The sequence below is a fragment of the Poecilia reticulata genome, chromosome 23 (assembly GCF_904066995.2).
Source record: "Poecilia reticulata chromosome 23, P_reticulata-male-v2, whole genome shotgun sequence".
NCBI classification, from domain to species: Eukaryota; Metazoa; Chordata; class Actinopteri; order Cyprinodontiformes; family Poeciliidae; genus Poecilia; species Poecilia reticulata.
The window spans coordinates 3,165,579-3,190,226 of record NC_088852.1 but is presented as its reverse complement, the minus strand read 5'-3'; the positions used below and the strand labels follow the sequence as shown (position 1 = coordinate 3,190,226).

The window sequence follows — 24,648 nt, the reverse complement described above, 5'->3', positions numbered from 1 at the left end:
TCTGCAGCCTGAGGAGAGAGTCGCTGCAGAGCGTCAGAGCCGCTCGCTGAAAGTACAGCACTCTACAGGCTCACGATTAACCGTCTTTTATCCATTTTACCGCAAAACACAAAATCTTACCACGTACTTTTGGTCTAGTTTCCAGTGTAAATATCTCAGTAAAACCAACTTGCAAGTAACTTTTCAGCAACTTATAAAAACTTGTTTTATGTCAATAATTCTTTACTATTTTTGGAAAAAAGGAGGTGTGGCTGTTCATTTGAACTTTACTTAAAAGGTGACCTATTTATGCAACGTGGAACAGGTTATGACATGTCATTATATTTTTTGCTTATAATCATTCTTAGAAAATGAGCTGTTAGCCTATTTTGGCTTCTTGACACTTTAAATCGAAATAAGCTGCTGCTGGCCACGCCCTCAAACTCAATGTTTTCATTCACAAGCGAAAATAGCTGAAAACAGATGCGCAATTATACAACAGCATATCTTTGAAAAAAACTTGTCTTCTCCAGCAGCCATTGTATAGCAGTAAAACCAGCTGAACAAGTGTGCTGGAGTTCCTCTTCGGTTGCTAGGTAACGGGCAGTGGATGCTGATTGGTGACGTTACATTCTGGAGGTTTTTGAAACGGCTCACTTCCCACACACCAAAAATAAATAAATAATTGACTTATTGCCAAAAACAGCTTGGTGTTCTTTTTTAAAAAACAAAACATTTAGACTGTTTTTAGAAGCAGTTAAGACCCAAATGGAAGTACATAACACGTCCCCTGTAAGCCAACCACCGCTGATCAGAGGAAGAGAGCAGGGTTCACCTACCTGGCCGTTCTGAAGCTCATTGAGGCCTTTGCACAACGTCTGGTTCTGTAAAAGAAAGAGGAACACCTTCAGGAACAGAATCACTTTAAGAGATTAATATTTACTCCATAAAACCTGATTTCATTGGCTGCTGCAGTTGCAAACCACTGGAATTAATCTACACAAGTCAACTAAGGCCAGACGAGCAAAATGTTCCCATAAATCATTCCTGAATATCAGGAAAATGGGAGGCAGAGCAGAGTTTGGAGCAGTCAGGAAATAAAATGATTTATTTTCTCCTTCCTCCTGATGAACTCCTCCTCTTCCTTTTCCTCACCCTGCGAGCTCCGAACGTCTGATCGCAAAATAAAAACTTGGTCCAGACTTTACCTTTTTATTTATTTTCTTTCCTGATATGACAGTCAGGCTGATAAATTCGTTCTGTATGCATTGCTTTTCACACGGGGGAAATCTGGAAGCAGCACGGTGTTGTGGTTTGCTGAGCTCACTTTAATTAAACTGAAATCAAGGTTTGTAGGCGGATCAGAGTTCGATTACTCGATCGCACCTCCCTAAACAAACCAGACTTTCTGCCAAAACGGACTGGATTAAAGCAGACTAAACATGGCTGCTGTGAAAGCAGCCTAAAACTTCCCACAATCCTCTAGAAACAAATGGCAACAAGATGGAAGTAAACATAGGCTGTTAATATTGGTCTGATGTGTTAAAATGTTAAAATCACACATCCCTACCAATGCAAGCCCTAAAAAAGGGTTGATGCAGTCACACCAACGAGGAAAATTTGGTAAAAACTAAAAGAACATTAGAAAAGAAAGAAACGTACTAAGAAAAAGTATTTCCATCAGCGATCTACATTAAGGAGACGAAGAAGAGGTCGAGTCCAGACAAGCCGGCCTGAGGAGTAATTTCTGCCACGGGCCGCGGTGTTGGAGGTCAGAGACAGGAAACTACAGGCGGCCGTCTGATGGGTGGAGGAGGTGTGAGGAGCTGCAGAAGGAGGAAGGAGGCCAGTCCCCAGAGCGACAGCAGCATGACGACCAAACATGTGCCCACATGTCGGCGCTCAATTAGAAGTGTGGCTCACACATATTCACAGCTCCAGCAGGAGGAAGTTACAGTGAAAATGACCAGAGCCTCGTTCAGATACTGTCGCTACGCCACGAAGACACCAAGAACTCTGAGGATTATTATCAACACAACTAAATCTGATTATTTCCACCAAAACAGATTTATCATGAAGACAATCACAGCCCAGGATTAGAAAAAGTGTCAGATTTTCTTCCACTAAACATCTTGTGAAATTACAGCAGAAATGTTTAAGCAAAAAATACAAACTGAAAGTTTTCCCTTCAACCGCATCACACACACAAATAAAATACAATTTAGGTACCTTACAATATCTAAATTATACCAAAAAAATATTTTCTTCTTCATGGGTTCCAATATTTTTTTTTTTAAATCGACTAAATACCAAATAAAAATAATGAAACTGATTTTTACAGAACTCAATCTTTGCTTCAGATCTATATCCTGGCTTCATTTTCTACTAATGTAGAAATAAAGTGGCCACAAAAAGAAATCAATAAGATTACCTATAACTATCTATGAGAACCAACCAGATAGAGAGAAAGGGACAAAAAAAAGAGACAGAAATATAGAGAAAAAGACAGAAAAGGAGAGAGAGATGACATATAGAGACAGGGAAGGTGAGAGACAGAGAAAAAGAAAAAGAAGAGAGAGACAAGAGAAAGAGATGAAGCAATGGACAGAGAAAAAGAGAGAAGTAGAGACAGAAAAGAGAAAGATTGAGAGACAATGAAAGAGACAAAAACAGAGCAGAGATGGAAAGAGACAGGAAAAGCAACAGAGAGGAAAAGAAAAAGAGAAGAAGAGAGATATAACGATAGAGAGACAGAAGAGAGAGAGACGGTGGACAGAAGTGTGTTTCTTCATTAATCCTGGACATTTGACCGTCATAAAAAGCTCTTTTAATCAGCTCCCATCTTTTCAGCAGCATCGGGTCCATAATGTTCCTCCTGCTGCCAAACTCAAAGAAATGAAAGGAATGAATCTGTTTTGCAAACCAAAGCTTTTCAGACACGTTTCAAAACACACCAAGATACAAACCCAATAATCTGCTCAAGGATGAATGAAGCAAATCAGCTTTTCTTTAAGAAAACTCTGCGGCCTTGCCTTCGTTTCACCTTAATGCTTCTGAACTTTAACTCTTCATACACCTTCCTGACTAAACTAAACAAACAAACCACTCACTGGTTGTTTTTCTTGCGTTTTAGCTTCTGAATGACTAAAAACAGGAAAGCTTTTAAAGCCAAGGCGCCCACTCATCCCGTCTCAGCCCTTCAGAGCTGGAAGGTTTCACCAGATTTCCCTCTTTCAGCTCCTGCCTGTTTTTCCTCTGAAACGTCAGGAAGACAGCAGGAAAACGGTTTGAGTTTACGGCGCGGCAGACGGGCCTCTGCAGATGATCCAGTCATTCATTTCAGCTGCAGGCAGGAAGGCGGCGTCCCACTATCACACTGAAAACTAGCTTTTCATTAGCTGCAGGTAAATGAAATTGTCTTCCGTCTCTGCGGCTGAACGCGAAGGAGCAAGGACAAAAAAAAAAAAAAAAATCCATTACAGGCTGGAGAGGCTGATCGGAGATCCTGCTGACAGAGTTATCTCTGATGGAGGAGAAACACCTGAGGATGCTGTTATTATCAGACATCATTATGGAGTGAGAAACCTGTCAGCAGTCTGAACGCTGCAAAGCATAAAAAGCAGATTTAGTTTTAAAAACCGGGAAGATTTCAGCGTTTCTTTGCATGATTAGACATCAAGTCTGGATGATTTATTACAAGTGTTCACAGTATTTACAGGACATAAATCAAAACATATTTATGTTATAAATGCATATTTTACTTCAAAATTGAGACAATTATGTCAAAAAACAGCAACAACCGTGAAATATTTGGGACAAATCAGCTTGTAATGTTTGGTTTTTGTCCTAGAAAACAAAGATTTAGTTAAAAACTGAAAATGTAAAATGTTTGCTCCTCAGCTGTTTGAGGAGTTTCTTATAGTTCTAATCTGGGATTTGACTAGACCAAGGATCTGCAACATTTATAAATAAATAATTGTTTTGCTATCAGACCACAAAACAACTTATAATATATGTAAATTATAAATTTAGATAAATATCTACTTTACCAAATTTGTTGTAGTCTTTAAAGAAACAATTTCATTTATATTTTTAGGATTTAAAATAAAAATAAACATAACTTTTTGAAAAGTGGGACAGAAAATGATGTAGATTGTCAAGAAAAACATTTTAAAAAAGCATTTTATTGATACTTTTAGTGTCATTCTTTGTGGAAATTCAATTGCAAATTTTCTGTAGTAGATATGCATCTAAAATTATAAGTTGTCTTTTTTAAATGAGTTTTATTTTGCTGGGCGGAGAGTAAAAACATCTCTTTAGGTTGTAAATGTTGCAGATTCCAGGTTTATGAAAACGTTTAGAGATTTATTTTAGCATATTAATGTCCAAATACGTAAAACATGGTCAGATAAATAAGTGGTTTTGCATCCTTTACCGACAGATTTTTGGATTATTCTTACTGATAATCTGACATTTTTTCATGGATTTAAGACGAAGTGAATCGGATCTGGAGGTAAAACTGGACGTTGATGGGCGTAATGAGCCGCTCTGTTCAGACCTTTAACTAAAAGCCGCAGCTCTCAGCCGAAGCTCTTTCAAGCTTTTACATCATTATCGTCCCGTCACTCCTGTCGGCTTCACCTGCCTGAACAATGGCTGTGAATCACACTAAAGCCGTCATTTAGAAACATGGAGGTGTTAAGCCTGAATCGAAACAACAGGAACGCTTCCTGGAATCCTCTCAGCGTGTTTTTGAAACCTGCAGGTGGAGTCTGTTTGCTTCGGCTTTTCTCCCACAGAAAGAGTTTTAGGAGTGAAATGGAGCCTTTGTGCTCCTCATTCAGTTTTCCAACAAGAGCAATTCCTCCCAGCTTTGATCATTTCCGTGTAATGTTCCAGCACATAATGTTTCACAGGATTCCAATTTTCACTGAACTCCGGTTTCTACTGAAGAAGCAATTTTCTGACTCAATCTCTGCAGAGTTTCTCACTGCAGCCTGAAACATTAAACACCACTGGAAGAGATTTCATTCTCATTTCGGTTCATTTCATCAGCGGCTTTATTCCAGATCAATATCTCCCTGAAGAAACCTGCAGAAAATGAAGCCGAGTTCGGTTTGTGTAAACATTTCGGGTGAAGACGTCGACAGAGGAAAGAAAAAACTTCAAACTGAAACAGGTTTCTTTCATCAAATGGTCAGAGCTGGATTAATCTGAGCCATAATCCAACTGTTTATCCAATTAGAGCAAAATGTCTAAGATCTATTCTGTTTAAAAGCAATATTATCTGTTTGATTAATTCATTAAATTTACAGTTAAATTCTGTTTTTCTGCTTTTAAAACAACTCCAAACTCATTTATTCAAAATCTGAAAGGTTTTTTGAGCTCCTGCCTGTTCCAGTAGCCTGGTTTCAAACTGGTTTCAAACTGAGTTTAAACTGGTTCTGGACCAGTTTGGTTCATATGTGAGATAAACTTTAGACATGACTTGATTTTAAAGCAACCAGTGTTCTGTTTCAGATCGATTTATTCCAGCTTAACCTTCATTTTGGACTTTGATTTGATGCAAGTGTCTCCGATTGGTTTTAAATGACTAAGAATTGGTTTGTAAGTTTCCAGGTTCAGACCAGGACCGGGCGATAATCAAATTTCTGGTTTTTGAAGATTTAATTTTTGGATAATTGTGATATTTTTTCAACAATCCACTCCTTGTGTTTCCATAGTGCAGGGCGGCCATCTTGTCAGACAAGCGTGTTTTACAGCTTCTATTTATTTGGACTTTAAATTCAGGTTAACTCTACAATGTAATAATAAGGCTTGACTATGTTTTGTCTTTATTAATTACTTGAATGAAGTCATAATATTACCAGAATAAAGTTGTAATATTAGGAGAATGAAGCAGTAGTGTTATGGGAAGTTCAACATGAATAAAAATAATAAAAGAAAAAACATCCAAGATTATTTTTCCCCCCATCAAAACTATTTTTTTCTCGCAACTTTCCAGGAATTAAACATTCTCAGTTGTATGACTCACAGACGGCACTTTTTGAAAATATTTTCCTTTTTTGAAAAGAAAGCAAGAGAAAAATAAAATTGTAAATCAGATCTGGTATAAAAAAAAAATCAAAATCAAAAATGCCATTTTATTTTATATGGCCAACGCCGGTTCAGACTGGTGTTTAAATCGGGAATCCACTGGTTTCTGACTGATGTTACCATATAGGTTTGACCTAGAGAAATATTTTATGTACTGGTTGTGAGTAGGCCTGTCGCGATAAACGATAAATCAATTAATCGGACCATAAATTAAACCTGTCAACCTCATTTTAATTATCGTCTTTATTGTCTCTTCCGGCATTTTTTTCTTTCTGTTGACACTGAATGAAAAAAGGCTCCGATGCTCTCCACTGACCCTCCCTTCCTCATTTCCTTAGTCTAATGCACAGGTGTCAAACTCCAGTCCCGGAGGGCCGCTGCCCTGCAACTTTTAGATGTGCCTCTGCTGCACCACACCTGAATAGAATAATTAGGTCATTAGCAAGGCTCTGGAAAACGTATCTACACAAGAAGGAGGTAATTAAGCCATTTCATTCCAGTGTTTTGTACCTGTGGCACATATAAAAACTGCAGGAGAGCGGCCCTTGAGGACTGGAGTTTGACACCCCTGGTCTAATGTCCAACGCACACTACACGAGTTGTCGGCCCATTTTCAAACCCTGACAGACACCTTAGCTGACAGAAATCCTAGGTATAACGGTTCGATCGGGTTCGTCGTGCTGTGTGGTGTCCAGACACATGGGCACAAAATAATGGCTACAAGTCCAGTTAACTAATTTTAAAATCAGGCATTAATCAATGCTTTACTAGAATCTACCTGTGATGCATGTGGCTAGAGTCAGCGTAAAGTCCTGACTGAATGAAAATCACTATAACCTATTTATGTCACGTTAACAAAGAACAGCTGAAAAGTTACGGGGTTTATCAACTGAGTTAGCAATTTGGCTCCAACGTCTCCCCTTGTCATTTCTATATTCTTTGCACAAAACATTGAATAAACATTAATGTTTCCACAAATCATCTCCGATGTCCGCCCGCCGTAATTTCCCCTCAGAAGCGCAGAGGAGAATCCGCGCTTTCTGATTGGCTACCTGTCACATTCAACGGGCTGCGTTAAGCTCCCAGTTGGGGAAAACCCCTGATTTACAGTGGGGCAAAAAAGTATTTAGTCAGCCACCAATTGTGCAAGTTCTCCCACTTAAAAAGATGAGAGGCCTGTAATTTTCATCATAAACCTCAACTATGACCAAAAGGAGAAAAGAAAATCCAGAAAATCACATCGTCTGATTTTTAAAGATTTTATTGGCAATATATGGTGGAAAATAAGTATTTGGTCAGCAACAAACAAGCAAGATTTCAGGCTCTCACAGCCGTGTAACTTCTTCTGTAAGAGGCTCCTCTGACCTCACCTGTATTAATGGCACCTGTTTGAACTCGTTATCAGTAAAAAACACACCTGTCCACAACCTCAAACAGTCACACTCTAAACTCCACCATGGCCAAAACTAGAGAGCTGTCAAAGGACACCCGAAACAAAATTATAAACCTGCACCTAGCTGGGAATACTGAATCTGCAATAGGTAAACAGCTTGGTGTAAAGAAATCAACTGTGGGATCAATTATTAGAAAATGGAACACATACAAGACCACTGATAATCTCCCTCGATCTGGGGCTCCACGCAAGATCACACCCTGTGGGGTCAAAATGATCACAAGAACGGTGAGCAAAAATCCAGAACCACATGGGGGAACCTAGTGAATGACCTGCAGAGAGCTGGGACCAAAGTAACAAAGGCTACCATCAGTAACACACTACGCCGCCAGGGACTCAAACCTGCAGTGCCAGACGTGTCCCCCTGCTTAAGCCAGTACATGTCAAGGCCCGACTCAAGTTTGCTAGAGAGCATTTGGATGATCCAGAAGATGACTGGGAGAATACCATATGGTCATATGAAACCAAAGTAGTACTTTTTGGTCAAAACTCTACTCGTCGTGTTTGGAGGAGAATGAATGCTGAGTTGCATCCAAAGAACACCATGCCTACTGTGAAGCATGGGGGTGGAAACATCATGCTTTAGGGCTGTTTTTCTGCCAAGGGACCAGGACGACTGATCCGTGTAAAGGAAAGAATGAATGGGGCCATGTATCGTCACATTTTGAGTAAAAACCTCCTTCCATCAACAAGGGCATTGAAGGTGAAACATGGCTGGGTCTTTCAGCAGGACGATGATCCCAAACACACCGCCCGGGTAACGAAGGAGTGGCTTCGTAAGAAGCATTTCAAGGTCCTGGAGTGGCCTAGCCAGTCTCCAGATGTCAACCCCATAGAAAATCTGTGGAGGGAGTTGAAAGTCCGTGTTGTCCAGCGACAGCCCCAGAACATGACAGCTCTAGAGAAGATCTGCATGGAGGAATGGGCCAAAATACCACCAACAGTGTGTGAGAACCTTGTGAAGACTTACAGAAAACGTTTGATCTCTGTCATTGCCAACAAAGGGTATATAACAAAGTATTGAGATGAACTTTTGTTATTGACCAAATACTTATTTTCCACCATATTTTGCAAATAAATTCTTTAAAAATCAAAAATGTGATTTTCTGGATTTTTTTTCTCCTTTTGTCTCTCATAGTTGAGGTACATCTATGATGAAAATTACAGGCTTCTCTCATCTTTTTAAGTGGGAGAACTTGCACAATTGGTGGCTGACTAAATACTTTTTTGCCCCACTGTAAATCGGAGCGGCCACAACGATCTACCGTAACACACCACACACTGCAGGATGATCGGTTAGATCGGCCAATGATCCAAGATTGTCATAAGGGGAAAATAGGAGCAAAAAAGTAGTGTGAATTACTGCATTAGATAGTTGGATGTGTCCATTTTCTCTATTTAAATCTAGTGATTACTGAAGGACAATATAGTATACAGACTTAATAATCTGCACTCTTTTGGTTGAATGCAGTATTTATTTCGACTTTGGCTTTATGTTGTTTAGTTTTTATTCAAGTACGTTTTTTTGTTAATGGAGACTGAGAATCCATTTTGTTTTTGGTTGTTTTGTTTATTTAGTTTATCAGTTCCAGTGTTACGTGTTCTTTTGAAAATAAGGTGCATCTATCAGGAAATCGCGTGTATTATTAGTCATTTCCATTAAATCACTGTCAAAAGGTCTTGAAACAATATTATCGTTTATCGCAATAATTTTTTAGACAATCGTCCAGCAAAATTTGTTATCGTGAGAGGCCTAGTTGTGAGCTGAATTAACAACAGTAACCAATGGCTTTGTTGGTTTTATTTCAGTTCTAGCCATGGACTAGACTGCCTTAGACCTTGAAACTGGTCTTTAACCAGTTCTGAGCTCACTTTATAACTTGGTGTTGGCTGGTTTTGGACAGATATCAGACCTGGATTTGATTGTTCAGACAGCGATGATGAGTTCAGGGTCCAGTGCTCGAGTCTGTGTAAATCTGCTGCAGGACAAATGCAGCGCTGCATGACTGCTGCAGATGAAACGCCCGCCGCAGTTTACTGCGGCTCATTCTGGCTCCTCCAGTCTAACAACTCCTCATCACTGCAGAGAACGAGTCTAGTTATATTTGGCACGTTGCTACGGAAACCAGCTTTTCTTTGAACTGTTGTTGCCTCTTCCTTGACGGCGGGGAATAAAAATTGCGCCGAAGCACCTCTCTGACGTGGAGCCGTGTGGCGCCGAAGCCAACTGCGTCTGCGCCACACACATCCAGGGACGGCGCTCAGAAAAACCACGGCGCCTGAAGGCAGCAGCGCCACTTCAGCTCGCTCTGAATAATTGGGTTAATTTGGCCGTTTAGGCTGATGGCGCCCCAGGATGGTGACAAAACGTCCACAGCAGCAAAAACACAAAAAAGTAAAGTTGGCTGCAGACGAACTCGCTCTCTCAGGCACTTTTTCCCCCAAACTCCATTTATTTTTAATTGCTTTTCACTGTTTGTCTGTATCTTTGTGTCTGTGCAGCTCTCGATAAGCAAGCCAGTAATAGGGAATTAATTTGAACGCTTTCACAGGAAGAAAACTTACTGGCTGCTGATTTTAATTCATCTTTATTCAGCTCACACACAAAAAACAGCCTCATCCTGCTGTGCTTTCATTGGTTTTCTCACATTTTCATGGAGCGGCGAACAAAGCAGCTGGCGTCCCAGGCGGACTGCGTGTAGAAACACAATGTGTGTCAGAGGGCAGAGACGGCGCATCGCCTCGTCTGAGCCCAGGGTTAAATGAGTCCCGGAGAAGAAACACTGCGTGCTCAGAGCGGTTCATCACCAGCTGAACAAACGTCTCCAGCAGCAAACAGCTGGAAATGCATTCAGCCTCTGGATTATTGATATGTTAGAAATATAACTGCCTTTAATGCAGACACTGGATGTCTTATTTACTGGAATAGATGGTGAAAAACAGTCAAGAAAATGGCTGCTGGAAAAGACAAATGTATCATTGCTGACTTATCTAGAAACCACTTGCTGCATTATTATTGATTGTGCAGGAGGCTCTACAAATGCTTGTTAAAGATGTATGGGTTATGTATTTGTAGCTAGGTTCATGTTTGAGTGTAAACGATGAGTTGGGGTGAGAGGGCGTGGCCACCACCGGCTGTTTGGATTTAGAGTGACAGATGCCATAAAACAGCTCATTCTGAAATGACTAAAATATCATTGTGTGATAACACAGAGCTATGCTAACCTGTTTAAAGAAGCATAGGTCACCTTAAAAAAAAAACTATTCCTCTCCTCGCCTGTGGAGGCGCTGCACCAAGAACCACTGAAGGAAACAACACAAAAATCTCTGAAGATGACTCTGAACACAACTTCCTTCTTCGCAAAATGTAAACAAAAATGGAGCGGCGTCAGATTTTAGCGGCTGTAGGATTTCTCTTTCGTCTTTGGTAAAAGGTTATGAGCCATTTCTCTTGCTAACACTAGACTCAGACGTTTGTTTTGGTTCTATTTGCCCAGAATGCCCTGAACTGCTGTCCACTCCCTGCTTTAGAAGCGGCGTCTAGTCCACTTGGCGTTCACACCACACCAGAGTGTGACTTCAACTGAACCAAACCGAGGCGGACCAGAGTTCATTTTTTACAGTGCTGAATCACACAGTCACACCTCCACAAACGAACCGGACTTTCTAAACAAACTAGAGCTGGATTAAAGCGGACTAAACAGGACTAGTGTGAGTGAAACCTTCCTCTCGCTCCAAATCCAGAATCAAAAGTAAAAATCACTTTGATTTCTCCAACTTCCTTTTTAAACCACCTCAAAGACTCTGAAAATAAACATTAAAACACGTTGCCTGGGTAACGGCTTCCACACTGACAAGCTTTGGGATCAGAAGTGAGAGAATTTAACGATAATAAAAACAGATTTTTTTGTTTCAGACCAGTCGGCTGCCGGTCAGAACCAATCAGGCCGATTTGGGTCAGCAGCCAAATTCTAGATTTAGACTCCAGGATGTTTTCCAGAATATTCCATATCAACACGGCTTCAAACATCAAACGCCAACGACTGAGTGAAGTTCCTCCATCATCAAAATATTCCAGCATCCATGAGCATCCTCAGTCTGTTGCCATGGAGACGGCGTAGCATCTCACCAGTCGGTCCATTCTTCCCTCCTTCTTTCCTCCTCGCTATCAGCTTTGATGCGTTTACATGCACTCAGTTAAAATAGGAGAAATGACTTCCTGGTTGATTTTCCTGCCCCCCATCCTGCCTCAGGTCTCCCATCATCACTCTTCCTCTTCCTCCTCTTCCTCCTCCTGCTGCTGAGAGCCATCACTCTCGCCGACCTTGTCAGAAAAACAAATTAAAGTCCCGTTCGTTACGCGGCGCTCTTTGTTAGCCGCCGATTGCCAGAGCGAGGACGTCCCCCCCCTCCAACCTTCACACCTCACCCTCCTCTCCCAAACATCACCCTCCTCTTCCTCGCCTGCAAACACACATTTTAACCGTTTGAAGACGACAAACTGCTCTTCCTCCGTCGCTGCAGCTCATAAATACTCCAGAATCAGTTCGGATGATGAGATTTCACACCCAGCTGCTCTTCATCACAGGAAGTTTAAAACAAATAAAAAACCGACAAGAGTCTCAATTATTCAATATCAACTACTTGTCTGTTTTAAACCAGAAATCTACTGATATTACCAGAAAAGAAGATGAAAAAAAGTACAAAAACAGGCTTTTATCCTGTGGTTTGCTGCAGCTTCCTGCAAAAATATTCACACTAGGGTTTTGGTAGCAAATGTACTGGATAATAAATAGAAATTGATGCAACAAACAATAATATTGTTGTTTAGAGACCATTTAAGTAACCAATTGCCTCATCAAAGACCAATAATCTTTAATTTTGTAAATAACATTTACTGGAAGATGTTATTATCTAAAATAAACCAAAAGCAACAAATAAAACAAACAAAATTATTCAGTAATATTGAGGCAATAATGGCTTAGTCAAAGTCCAGACCCAAGTCCAATTAAAAATCTGTGGTTAGTGGCACTGTTGCCTAGCAACGTAAAAGTCTTGGATCCCAGTCTCTCAGGTCTCAGTCACTTGTTCAAATATTTTAAATCAATCAAATCAAAGCAGATTTTATGTGTTGCCAAATTACATCAATCCACGATCGCACAAATTCATGCAAAAATCAACAGATTCCTGTTTTTATTGAGTGAATGTGTAATTAAGTTTTCTGCAAAGTTTCCACAAAAATAGTTGAACGCATTTAGTTTAAGCCAGGGGTCCCCAAACTTTTTCCTGTGAGGGCCACATAACTTTTTCCTTCTCTCGTGGGGGGCCGGAGTCAGTTTGTAACAGAAAAAGACGATTGCAGGAGTGCCTAAATGTAAAAAATATATAGTTTTCCAGAAAGCACAATCAAATAATCCTTTCTGGGTTCTTCACAGAAAAAAATCCAGGAAGGATTATAGTCCGTATTTTCCAAACTATAAGCCGCACCGGACTATAAGCCACAACCCCAAAGTTTTTTTTGTTTTTTAAACCAGTACACATGCACATCTAAGCCTCGGATATCTCTGCCGCTCCAGGTTTTCCACAACAATGCAGCAGCAGCAGAGGGGGGCGGACACCCGAAATTTGAGTAATAACAGGTCAATTGAATATCACATTTATTAGGGTTGAAAAAGAAAAAGTTGCCAAGATTAGATTTAACAGAACTGATTATGGTAGTTTCTGAACGGTAACTGTAACAGTAAAAGTGCTGATCCTTCGTGTTGCTACTAGCATGTGCTAAATCAGTCAGTGGTCCCCAACCTTTTTATTACCGCGGCCCGGTCAAGACTTGGACATTTTGTTGCAGCCCGGGAGAGGGGGAGGGGGGATGAACCGTCAGATAAGGCTTCTGCATGTTGGTGTTCCCACTAAATACTGAATATGCCCTATTTGGGTCGTCTTGGCCCTTTTATCGCAGCCTGTGGGTTTTTCCCTGACTGGGAACGCGAACACAACCTGTTGAATGTGACAGGTAGCCAATCAAAAAGCGCGGTGACATAGGGGAATCCCAAACAGCTGACATATCGCGCAACTGAGAGTCCAGTGGATATCGGAGATCATATGTGGAAATGTTTATTATTAAATCTAAAGGTCATTATTATGTTTATTCAGGTAAAAATGTTAATCATGAAAAAACATATTCACCTCCAAATCATAATGCAGCAAATAGAGCGGCTGCTCCCGTCGTCTTTATCCACCGCCTTTTCTTTTTATTACGTCTTTTATCTCTAAAATGACTCCACAAACTATCACTATTGCTACTACATCGTCATCCGTGTTTGCTTATTCTAAATTCCCGCTATGTTGGGGGTTTTACTGGATTATCCTCTGGAATCGGGATGTTCGTGACTGGAATCGGTTCGTGCCGTGTGGCTGAACACGAACCAATCGAACCAGTTGTACTTTTATCAGCTCTGTGGTCACAGAGGTTTGGAGAATCGGCCGAAGCTCTACTCCTCTCCTCTCAACCACTGCCCAAACGCTCTGACCCTGGTCGCTATGGTAACGTTTATATATCCCATTGAAATAAGATACAGATGCGCCACAAAAACGAACATTTTACTTTCGTGAAAATTTTAACTCACGATGATTAACGGGAGCCGTGAGCTTGTTTCTCTGCAACCAGACGGTCCCATCAAGGAGTGATGAGAGACAACGACACCCGAGGTGTGTTGCTTATATCCACAGCCTGCTTGGTCTCTACATGACGAAGCAGCTTGAAGCTTCATTGCCTCATTAGCAGCCGGTCGCGCATGTTACGCAGAGCTGCTTGTAATGTGGGACTCACCTACCGGTACGGGATAAATCCATCCTCCTGTCTCTTCTCTGGGCCTTTTCCCCTTTGTAAAAAAACTTTCAAAAGACATCTGATCTGTTTCTTACTCATTTTGCTGTTTGTGGGCTCAATGTTGGCGCGCAAGTAACCAGACTTCCAATGATTCACTTCCTGCTAAAGAGCCCCCTGGTGGTTGAAGAAAAATCCGCATATAAACAGCTTGTAGTCCGGAAAATACGGTATATGAAAAAAAAATCTAAATGCTCTCTGGTATTGTTCAGGGGGCCGTACCAAATGTGGAGGCGGGCCGGATCCGGCCCGCGGGCCGTAGTTTGGGGACCACTGGTTTAAGCAATGCCAACTCCAACCTGCAGGTGGCAGTGTTTCCTTCTACTTCTGCTACCTCAGCCTTAAATTATCGTCCGTTAGCGACAAAAATTCACATTTACAGTCATACGAATATCACAAAAAATTCTTGCAAATATTCTTAAAGTAGCTCAAAAAAAAAAAATCAAGAATTAGATTGCAAAAACAAACGAAAGAAGAAAATCATAAAATCCTGGAGGGAGCCAAAGATGTTCAGTTTTATTTAAATTGAAGAAGTACTCAATGAACGCAGAGATGAGTATTTTGTAATGGGTTTTATCAATACATTCTGGCAGAACCGGCCCTTTAAGAGCATTTATGATCTTCATTTGACCCAAAATGAAAATGTTGTTTATCTTTGGGAATTACTCCTAAGTCAAGGCATCAACATCATAATTATGAGATAAACTGAAAGAGAAATCATCAATATGAAACAAGGAGGGGTCTACTACTTCCTAAAAAGCTGGAAAATACAATTTTGAAAGAATTATTAGAACTAACAAATGGTCTTCAATGATTCATGGAAACCGGATAAACTGATCCCAGAGCAGCCAAAGCTGCTTCACTCAGCCAGAAGGACAAAGATTCAAGGCAACAGTCGTGTTCTCTGGAGGATAAAAGCAGAATGATTCGAGCAGCTCTGTGTGTGTTCAGGCCTTGAACACGTCAGCATTTAAACACTGCGCCTGCTGCTTTTGTTAAATACGACTCCAAGTCGACCGTTTCTGCTGCCGTTCGGTTACCAGGCAACTTGGCTGCACACTTTAAGAGACGTGATTAAGCAAATGGATTATTTTCCCTCTGAAGAACGATTCACCTCCATTCTGTTGGTTCCTCCCCTAAATCTAACCTCAGATCAGAGAATCGGCCTTGAACTAACAGAGAAATATGGTCCTGTTGCATTCAGACAAGAGAGACGGTGATTATTTACAGACTTTCACTATTAAAACATGGCGGTTATTAATAGAGGCAGAACAGGAAACTGAATCATGCCATCTTCTGGCTGCAGCAGAGAGAGAAGAAGCTGCTGCTCTGATCCACAACGAGTTCAGCCTGGATTAACAGAACCACGACTCTGCAAACATCAACAGCAGCCAGGTTTAAGATGGGCGGCCATGTTGGAATGATTTATCCCAACAGTGTCCAAACTTTACGTGACGGTCAAAAATTTGAGTCAAAAGTACGGAGGAGAAATAACAATCTGGAGCAAAAGAACTCTAAGAAAAACAGCTGGAATCCTGGGATTCTAGTCAGAATTCTGAGATTAAAGTGGAAAAATGTCCAATTAAAGTCAAAATTTTTACTTTTTTCAGTCGTCCCAATCTTTACTAAAACAACTTTAAACACGATTATTAGGATGTTGCATTCACTGTAGATAGAAAAAAAACGATGAGTACATTTCTGTCAAAAAAACAAAAACTTTGAGATTAATCTCAGAAATCTTCTAGACAAAAACGTGGAAATTTCTGAGTGAATTTGTTTTGACTTTTAAAACTTAGAAAATTTCCAAAAGTAAAAATTTTTCTGCTTTGTAAGCCCAGAACTTTTCACATTTTTTTCTACAAAATATGAGATTAGTCTCAAAATTTCTGTTTTTTTTGGGAGGAAATCTACTCCTGTTTTGTCGGAAATATTTAACATATTCTACTGCAAAAAAAAAAGATAATTTTACCCACGTAAATAAAAAGCCACCTGTGCTTGGATGGGAACAATTTGTAACATTCTTGAACTGAAGTTCAAAGAAAACCGAGCACCTTACTAAGGTTCACAGAAATGCTAAAAATTTCCAGCTAACAGGCAGAAGCAAGCTTGTTTTTAGCTTCCATATATAAAACAGTTTTATCTGAATTTTTAAAGATGCAGCATCACAGAGAGAATCAATCAGAATGTGGAAGTGTTTGCATGAAGACTCGCTCTGCAGCTTTGTGGTTTTTTAACGACTAAAAACAGAGAAACTGATCAGGAATGCGTCTGCAGAGGAAAACAATGTCCAGAATTTTAGTCTGTTTATATCAGGTAGCAAAAACTTCAACTGGAAATGTTAAAAAATCTTAAACTGATGTTCTCATTGCTGCATTTTCAATGTTACGGTTCAATAATTTCCTCATTCTAAGTTACAGTTCTGGTCGCGGCGGCCATTTTGGGCCCGACCCGCTCCCATCCTGTCCTCTCCGGCAGGTTTCCCTCCTCGGAGCGCCGACTCCAGCTGGAGCGCTGACTCACAGGTCAGCGCAACCCGGCAGGAAGAACTGAAGCTGCACGCCTGATATTTTTAGGTGAGTGACTCACAGAACCACTTTCCCCCCCCCCCTCTCTTTCACATTTTCACTCCGAACCTGAGAGCAAACGTCTGAGCAGAGATCCAGCTGTGGATTTACTGTCTGATCAGCACAGCTGGAGCTGAGGGACGATTAATTACACATATAACAGGTTTCACTGCAGCTCTGTCAGACCAGACGGAGAATTTAAAGACGTTACTGCAATGTCTTCTAGATTTATCTAAAGTCAATGCTTTAATACCAGGATAAAAATCTGATGAAAATCAAAAGTCTGGAATAAAATCAGGATAAAAAAAGGAGCAAAAACTATTTAAAATAAAAACAAGGAACAAAGCAAAGTTTAAAAGGTTTAGAAAAAAGTAGAATCTATCCAGAGCAAAATCAGGGAGAATAAAAAAATAATCAATAAAACTGGAATGAATTATAACAAACAGGGACAAAAATCTGAATAAAACTTAGACTAAGAATTCGGATGAACTGGAATAAACATAATAGAATAAAAGTAAAAAGTAAAATGAAACAGAAATAAAATAATAATAATAATAAAAAGGTATTCAAGATAAATCATAATAGAAAATAAGTTAATTAGGATGAAAGTAAAATCTAAACCAGAATTTAAAAGATAAATAAATAAATCAGATAGGATAAAATCAGGGTGAAACTTGAATAAAAAGAGACAAAACTATGTTTAAAAAAATTTGTGAAATAAGGACAAAAATAATGGAATCAGAAGGAAAAAAAATCTATTAAACTCTGAGTCTTACGAAGAATTAGGATGTTGGCATGCAAGCAGTTCTTCATCACACCTTCAGCCACTCGTCAATAACAAACATTGGAGCAGAAAGAGTCTTCCTCACTGGTTTACAGCCTCAGCTCTGGGACCAAGAGAACCAATTCCAGAAACGGACCAAAATATGGAGCGGGAGGAGAGAAACGGACGTTTTCTCAAGAAGAAGAAGTGAAGCTAAACAGCTGCTGGTCGCGATGCTGAGTTCAAAGATGGAGGTACTGACTCAGAGGAACGCTTAGTAAAACGCTTTCATCGTCACAAACATCAACCAAACATGAGCAGAAAAAACATTACAGATACCGTTTCATTAGGTTAGGTAAATCTTTGTTAGAAAAAGTTTCCCAATATTAACTTTGTTGATGAAATTGAGCAGGAAATGCCTTAAATGATCCATTTGGCTGGAAGTGGGGGAAAGTGGGCGGAGCTACACGATGTTTTAACGCCAGTCTAGGCTGCAAACTGCAGCAGCGCAAAAGAATATTTCATAAGGGTGACCAAACCAGGCCAATAGAAATTTTAGGCTAAAAAAAAAAAAACAATTATCTATGTAAAATTTATCTATGCAAGTAAATATAGTTTCACATTTATGTCTCCATTGAAGAAGACTCTGTATGACTCTGGAGTGGGCCGATAGGGTGTCCAGCATTTTACAATAGGGGGCCACGGCCACCCTTGACCCCCCATTTGGGGACACCACTGTCAAACTAAAAATATTACTGCTATGGATCAAATATTTGCTACAAGAATAACTTTACCAGAACAAAAACATAAAAAAAGTTTAGAAAGATTTAACAAGGTTCTCTGCAGGTTGTTAAAAATACTTATTTTGTTGCATTTATGTTAAGATTAAAATAGCTCAAAGCTAAAAACAAAGTGTAAAAGAACAAAGCTGCGCTCAGTGAAATCACAGGCGTTATTAGCGGCTCAGGAGAAAATCAGATCAGAACCAGGAAACGCTGCGGTGTTAAGTCGTTACTCGGCCCTTTTCCAGGCCGCGTTTGTGCGGCTGCCGCTATGATTAAAGGGATTTCAGAGCTTAGATTTCCCACAAACCCGAGCAGCATTATCAGCATTAAAGCAGCGACGCCTGGAGCCACGCTGGAGATCAGATTGGAGAGGGGACAGCGGGATTAGACGCTCCCAGGCGCAGACCTGACGGCTCATGGCGGCTTACCGGCAGCGTGATCCCAAAGTCGCCACAGAGATCCCTCCATCTCCTTAACATCTGATCCCAGATCAGATCCCGGTCAGCAGGGGGGAGGACAACTTCATGGAGACGTTTGTCCAAAAACTGATTTCAAGTTTCAGATTTTTGATGAGTCAGCAGAATTCCAGGTTCTTAAAGTTTAAATTCGCTGACATTTCCACACTCTGTTATTAAAAGGCAGGTGACCCCGTGACCTTTCACTGAGAAAAGGAGTCCCTGTGGACCTGCAGGGTAACGGAGGACGACAACTTGGATGGGACGCCGTCCCCCAGTCTGGTCCTGATGTCCCAGAGATGCTTTGAGTTTTTTTTTTTCAGTTGCAAGTTTTAATTTATTTTAAACTAAAGCTAAAATATAAAAATTTCTCAACTGAGCTGATGCGATGAAAAAGATGAAAAATCATGACCTTCGCTTTTTAGAAAAGTAACTGTTTGACATTTATAAAGTGGAATAATTCATTAAAAATATTCCGTTGAGACAAATTAAAATTTCAGGCCCCATTTTGGCTTTTATAGCTGAATTAATAAGAGATCTCTGTTTGCTTCTGCTGCTGCTGCTGCTCACGTTTCGCTTGTAAAGCGAATGAAAAAATCAGCCTGAGATCCACTTGAGCTCCGATCCGGCCTGATCAATTTTTTAAAGGGGCTTTGAAGTGAGCCTTGATGAACACCGTCATCTACGAACCAGCAAACAGAAACACTCCCTTCTAAATTAAACATGTTCCTGCAGCTCTTTTGAAGTTTAGTTGTATCTAAAAGGAAAAATTATGCTTTTTTTTCTTTTTTTTTAAATCACATAAAGCTCAAAGCTGAAAATCAGAGCTGGATGTCAGCAGGCGTCCGATTTGTGAAATGGTTTCCATAACAAAGACTAATCAAGACAAACACTCAGGGGCTTTCTTCTTGCTTTGTTACTTCTTCTCTATAATTGACCTCTTTCTGCTGATGTGTGTTTAGCTGGCAGAGAGACTCCATTGTTGGCTCCAGAAAAAGACTTAATGAACACACACACACGCAAACACACACACACGCACACACACACACCAAAAAGCTCATCACAACACAGAAAATGAGGGCCGAGAAGGAACCAGCTGCAGAAAGACAGAAACAATCCTGGTTTCTCTTCACACACAAATCAAAGAAATTCTCTCTTTTACATAAAATTTTAAAATCTAAATAAGAGTTTTGCATTGTTTTATAATTTAGAATAAATATTCCACATATTATAGGAGAAATAACCAAGTTGTTTGATGCACGTATTTATTTTGTTGCAAAAATTTTTTTTCTTCCTATTTTTAATTTTAAAAATACAAAAATTTGATATCTTCCTAATTTTTTTTCTAAAGTATTAAAGCGTAGTTTAATCATTTGTCTATCATATTTCATTTTTAACTCAAATTTTTTTTACAAATCATTAGATTTTGAATGATCAATTCTTTACTATATTTTTAAATATATTTTTAGACTTCTGACTATTTACACAATCAAACCAAATTACTTAAACTAAATATTTCAAACACTATTTGAAAAGTAGATAAATTGACCGATTTTGGGAAGATTAAACATCTGTTAACGTTTCACGGCTAAAGTAGCTTTAAAATCACCAAATATAAGCAGCAGTGCTGAAATCCAGGACAGGAAAGGCGATGAAAACTTGGCTGCAGCCATTAAGGAGATAAAGTAACGCCATAATTAGCGGGTAAATTCGTTTAGCATCTTTTAATGGTTTCTGGGTAATTACACATTTATTAAACCCATCAGGAGGATCAGCTGGTTCAGCATCTTTAGAGACAAAACGTCCAGCTGGTTTTAAAACAATAAACTTGGTTTTAACTGCTGGAACAAACGTAGAATGGGGTCAGGAGGAGCCTCCGCTCCCCAAAGCGCCACGCTGCGCTGCATGTTTAATCAGGCTGACCTCTTTAGTTCAGAGGATGAATAAAAGATTAAAGACTAGCCAGAAAACTTTCCCTCTCCCGCTGCCGGATCGAGGAGGCTGACGCTGCAACGCAGACTGCTGCTGCTGCCTTCAGCTGAAGACGAGCGCAGAACGAAAGAGCAGCAGCTTCAACGACCTCACTTCCTGTTTGGGGAGGTCAGCACATTGAGGAAAACACAAGTTCAGGTTAAAGGTCAAGTTTGGTGCAGATCTGAGCTTTAACCTGCCTATAAGTGGATGAGTCTAGTTATTTTATATGGCGACCATCTTGGCCAGGTCTCTGTTCCAAGAGATTTATATTTGTGACACTCAAATTAAAATTATTACCAAAAAAAATTATTAACTCACTCAAAATATACTTATACATCAAATATGATCCATCAGAAATCTGCTCATGAAACTCTTCAAGAGTCTGGGTAAGAAAAGGAATCTGTTCAGTCAAGAATCTGTTCAGGTATAGGAATCAATTCAGATTTAGGAATCTGTTCAGACTTGGGAACCTGTTCAAAGTCAGGAATGATTTCAAGAAATTCTTGAAGGCAGAAATTTGTTTTAATTGAATGTTAAGAGTCTTGAATCATTTCAGAACCAGAACCACTAGAGCTGTTTGTTCACTTTAAACGGCCCAGAGTTGATTCTTTAGACAGTTCTGAACTGAACTGAACTCTGGTCTTTGAAAACGTCAGGAAGGATGTTGGGAAAGCAGAGGGATATATATTTAGCCACTTCACAGTCTTAATTTTGTCCCTTTTGCTGCACCGTACTCTCTGAATACAAAGATAATCTGCAACGACCTTCATGACAACAATAGTGAAACCTCGGTGATCGCTGCAGCTCTCTGGTGGATTCCTCCACCCACAGTTTCCTTTAAACCGAATCTCCTCCAGACTCAAGGATCTGAAGTTTTCACGTCTTGTTTAACCAAAACCAGTGGCCTCTTCTCATCTGGGACGGTTTATTTCCCCTGCAGCTGCGATTCAATGAGCAGAAACTAAACCACCAAAACGTGTTGAGAACGCTTCACACATCATGTGGAATATTTACATTATATAACAGCCAGTCTGTGGCTCAGAAAAACATTCCTTACGCTGGATGGAGGAGGAGCAGGAAGAGAAAAAACAAGACTGTCAGTCTCAGATTCCCCGTTTCCAAACCCTCTGATGTCACGTTAAAAGCAGCAAATCGCGTCAGCTGTCTGGTGACACGAAACGGCCGCAGCTGAGAGGAAGTTCATTAAGGCTGAGGATGAGGATGAAGACGACAGAGAGACAGAAAATCAATGAATCCGGCTTTCCTGCTGCAGCGACCCAACGCTTCCCGGCGTCGACTCCACCTGAAACCCTTCAGGAAATCCCCAAAGGTCACCGACAGGTCGCAACGATTCATGTCTACCAGCAACAAGGAGGAAATAGTTTGGAGAAGGTTGTAAACGGGAAGAAGAATCCACTAAAAAAAAAAACGACAAAAATGAACCAAAGAATAGAGACTGCAATAATCTGATTCGTCAGGAGATGGAAAAATATTTTACTTTGTTAAAGCAACATTTTGTCTCCAAATCCATGAAAACAGCTTAAATTTTTTAGTTTTTCTTCTTATTTAACTGCAGATTTGTTCTGAACATCGGTCTGATTTTATTTGTTTTCTTGCTTCCTCTTCAGAGGAAGAAATCACAAATGGGTGAAAATATTTTTTTTAAAATAGGTTTTATTTCAATTATCCTTTCTGTGAGTTGGATGGTGGAGCGTCAAGGCCAGGTTACGAGAAACGTCATTTAATTACGAGAATGTAGTCATGATATTATCAGCAGAATAAAGACAATTTTACTGGAATAACATCTTAAAGTCAAAAGAAAAAAGGTTTTTTAAAGAAAAAAGCTTGGATAGAGTTATGACTGTTTCTGCTACTGACGACAGTTTCATGTTGATATGTTAAAGGCTGAAATATTTCTCTTAAGTATCGACGTATAACTTCACAAGATTCTCAACATTTCTCATTTTAATTTGTTATTTTTGTGTGCATTAGTTTGCATAAAATTATCATAATTTCATTCTCCTAATATTACGTCTTTATTCTGGTAAATAAAAGTTTAAAAAAAATAAATAAATAAATCTTAGTCTGGCCCCAATACGTTGTCATAGAGTTGACCTGAATTTAACGTCCAAATAAATAGAAGCTGTCAAACAAGATGGCCGCCCTGACATCACCATGGAAACCCAAAGAGCATTGGTGAAAAAAACTCCAGCCTTCACCTGAGTGATTCGTTCTCACCAGTTCTTAGCCAACTCTTCCAGCTACAGTAAAGCTTATTCATGGTTCAGTATTTGTGGATTTTTCCAAAATATCAGAAATTTCATCAATTCACTGATTCTTTTAGTAAAACGCATCTAAAATATTTGAAATTTAAAGAAACTTGGAAATGCTGCTTGATACGCTAATGGACGACGTTTGGAAAGCAGCCAATCCAGAAGTGGCATTTATTTCCCATGGTGCTGATTGGTTAAATCCCCAATAAGGAAACCATAGAGGTTTTTCCACCAAGCATAGTAACGTAAATTAAGGTATATTTGTGTTTTTGAACCATCAAAATATGCAGTTAAACTGTTTTTGGAGCAGATGTTACAAGTTTCAGCAGGTTTTAGCTATTAGCGGTAGGTTGTGGTCCCAAATTAGCTTGTTTTTTTAAAAGAATATATCTTAAATGTAGGATTTTTCATGAAATGAAGAGCATTATGAACAACCTCTAGCACTGTTGTTATGAGACTGTTACACAACAGAATGTCTTCAGTCAGAGACTCCTTCAGATTTAATGCAGGACTGACTGCTACTGCAGCTACAGCCATTAGCAGCTACAAGTCTTACAAGAACATTGGATATTATGAGTTACTACAGTATTGATGTCCCTTTGGGGTTAATTTAATATTTCTGAATTGAATTTAATTAAGACAAAACAACTTTAAATATTCAAAAGTGGTTTCAAAATAAGAGCCTAGGAATTATGAAGCAGCAATTTGTACGACCTCAGGCTAAATGTACATCTACATCCTCCAGCTGTAGGTTGTAAATAATCAGATTAATGAATAAAAACTGGAACTAATGAGCACCACAGAAGCGTGTACAATAATAAATGTATATATTTCTGCCTACAGACACAGAGACCACATTTCTACCCATGAAAGTGAGAGGATTAACTTCAGGCCTGCGTGAAATTGACCGATGACATGGAGTTGCACTGAAGGAACCACAAAAAGAGGGCAGAAAAGAAAAAAACCCTCTAACAAAACAAAACATCCAAATTACGCAGCAGTCAAAGAGGTACTTTGTCTCCGCTATACAAACATAGGATGGAGCGCTGGAGGCCGGCGCACAGAGGCAATTTCTGAATTATTACAGCGATTTTCACGGCTTTTTGAGGAGGATAATCCGAGCTGTGCGGCTCGCCGCCACATGACCGCCTGATTCCCCGAAGGGAGAAAAAGAAGACGACGAGAAATCGACGGAGCCACGGGACAATTTCACCTGCAAACCTCCAAAAACTGACAACAAGAAAAATGTCTGCAGGCTTTGGCTTTTCTGATTGTCTTCACTCTGCTCACCAAACGGAGGAAGGAATCACCAGAAAACGGTCAAAAGCGTCTGCTTGTTTAGGCGTAGCTTTTATTTCCAAGGCTACAAACTTTTAATCTAAATAGTGCTCAACCAGCACTTTGTAAAACGTTATTAGGA

The 24,648-nt window shown here is 39.8% G+C and overlaps 1 protein-coding gene across 4 annotated transcripts in view; it reads right to left on the bottom strand.

The window, feature by feature from the left end:
- Positions 1 to 24,648, bottom strand: part of phf21b (PHD finger protein 21B) — a 61,402-nt gene that overhangs the window by 25,191 nt on the left and 11,563 nt on the right. For 2 of the 4 annotated variants that reach the window (XM_008400869.3, XM_008400871.3), the window contains exon 2: positions 819 to 863. In XM_008400869.3, coding sequence (XP_008399091.1) covers positions 819 to 863 — 45 coding nt within the window. Of the gene's footprint in view, positions 1 to 818; positions 864 to 1,641; positions 2,348 to 11,657; positions 11,941 to 24,648 lie in introns of those variants that run through there. The other 2 variants (XM_081604187.1, XM_081604189.1) reach the window with 2 other exon arrangements.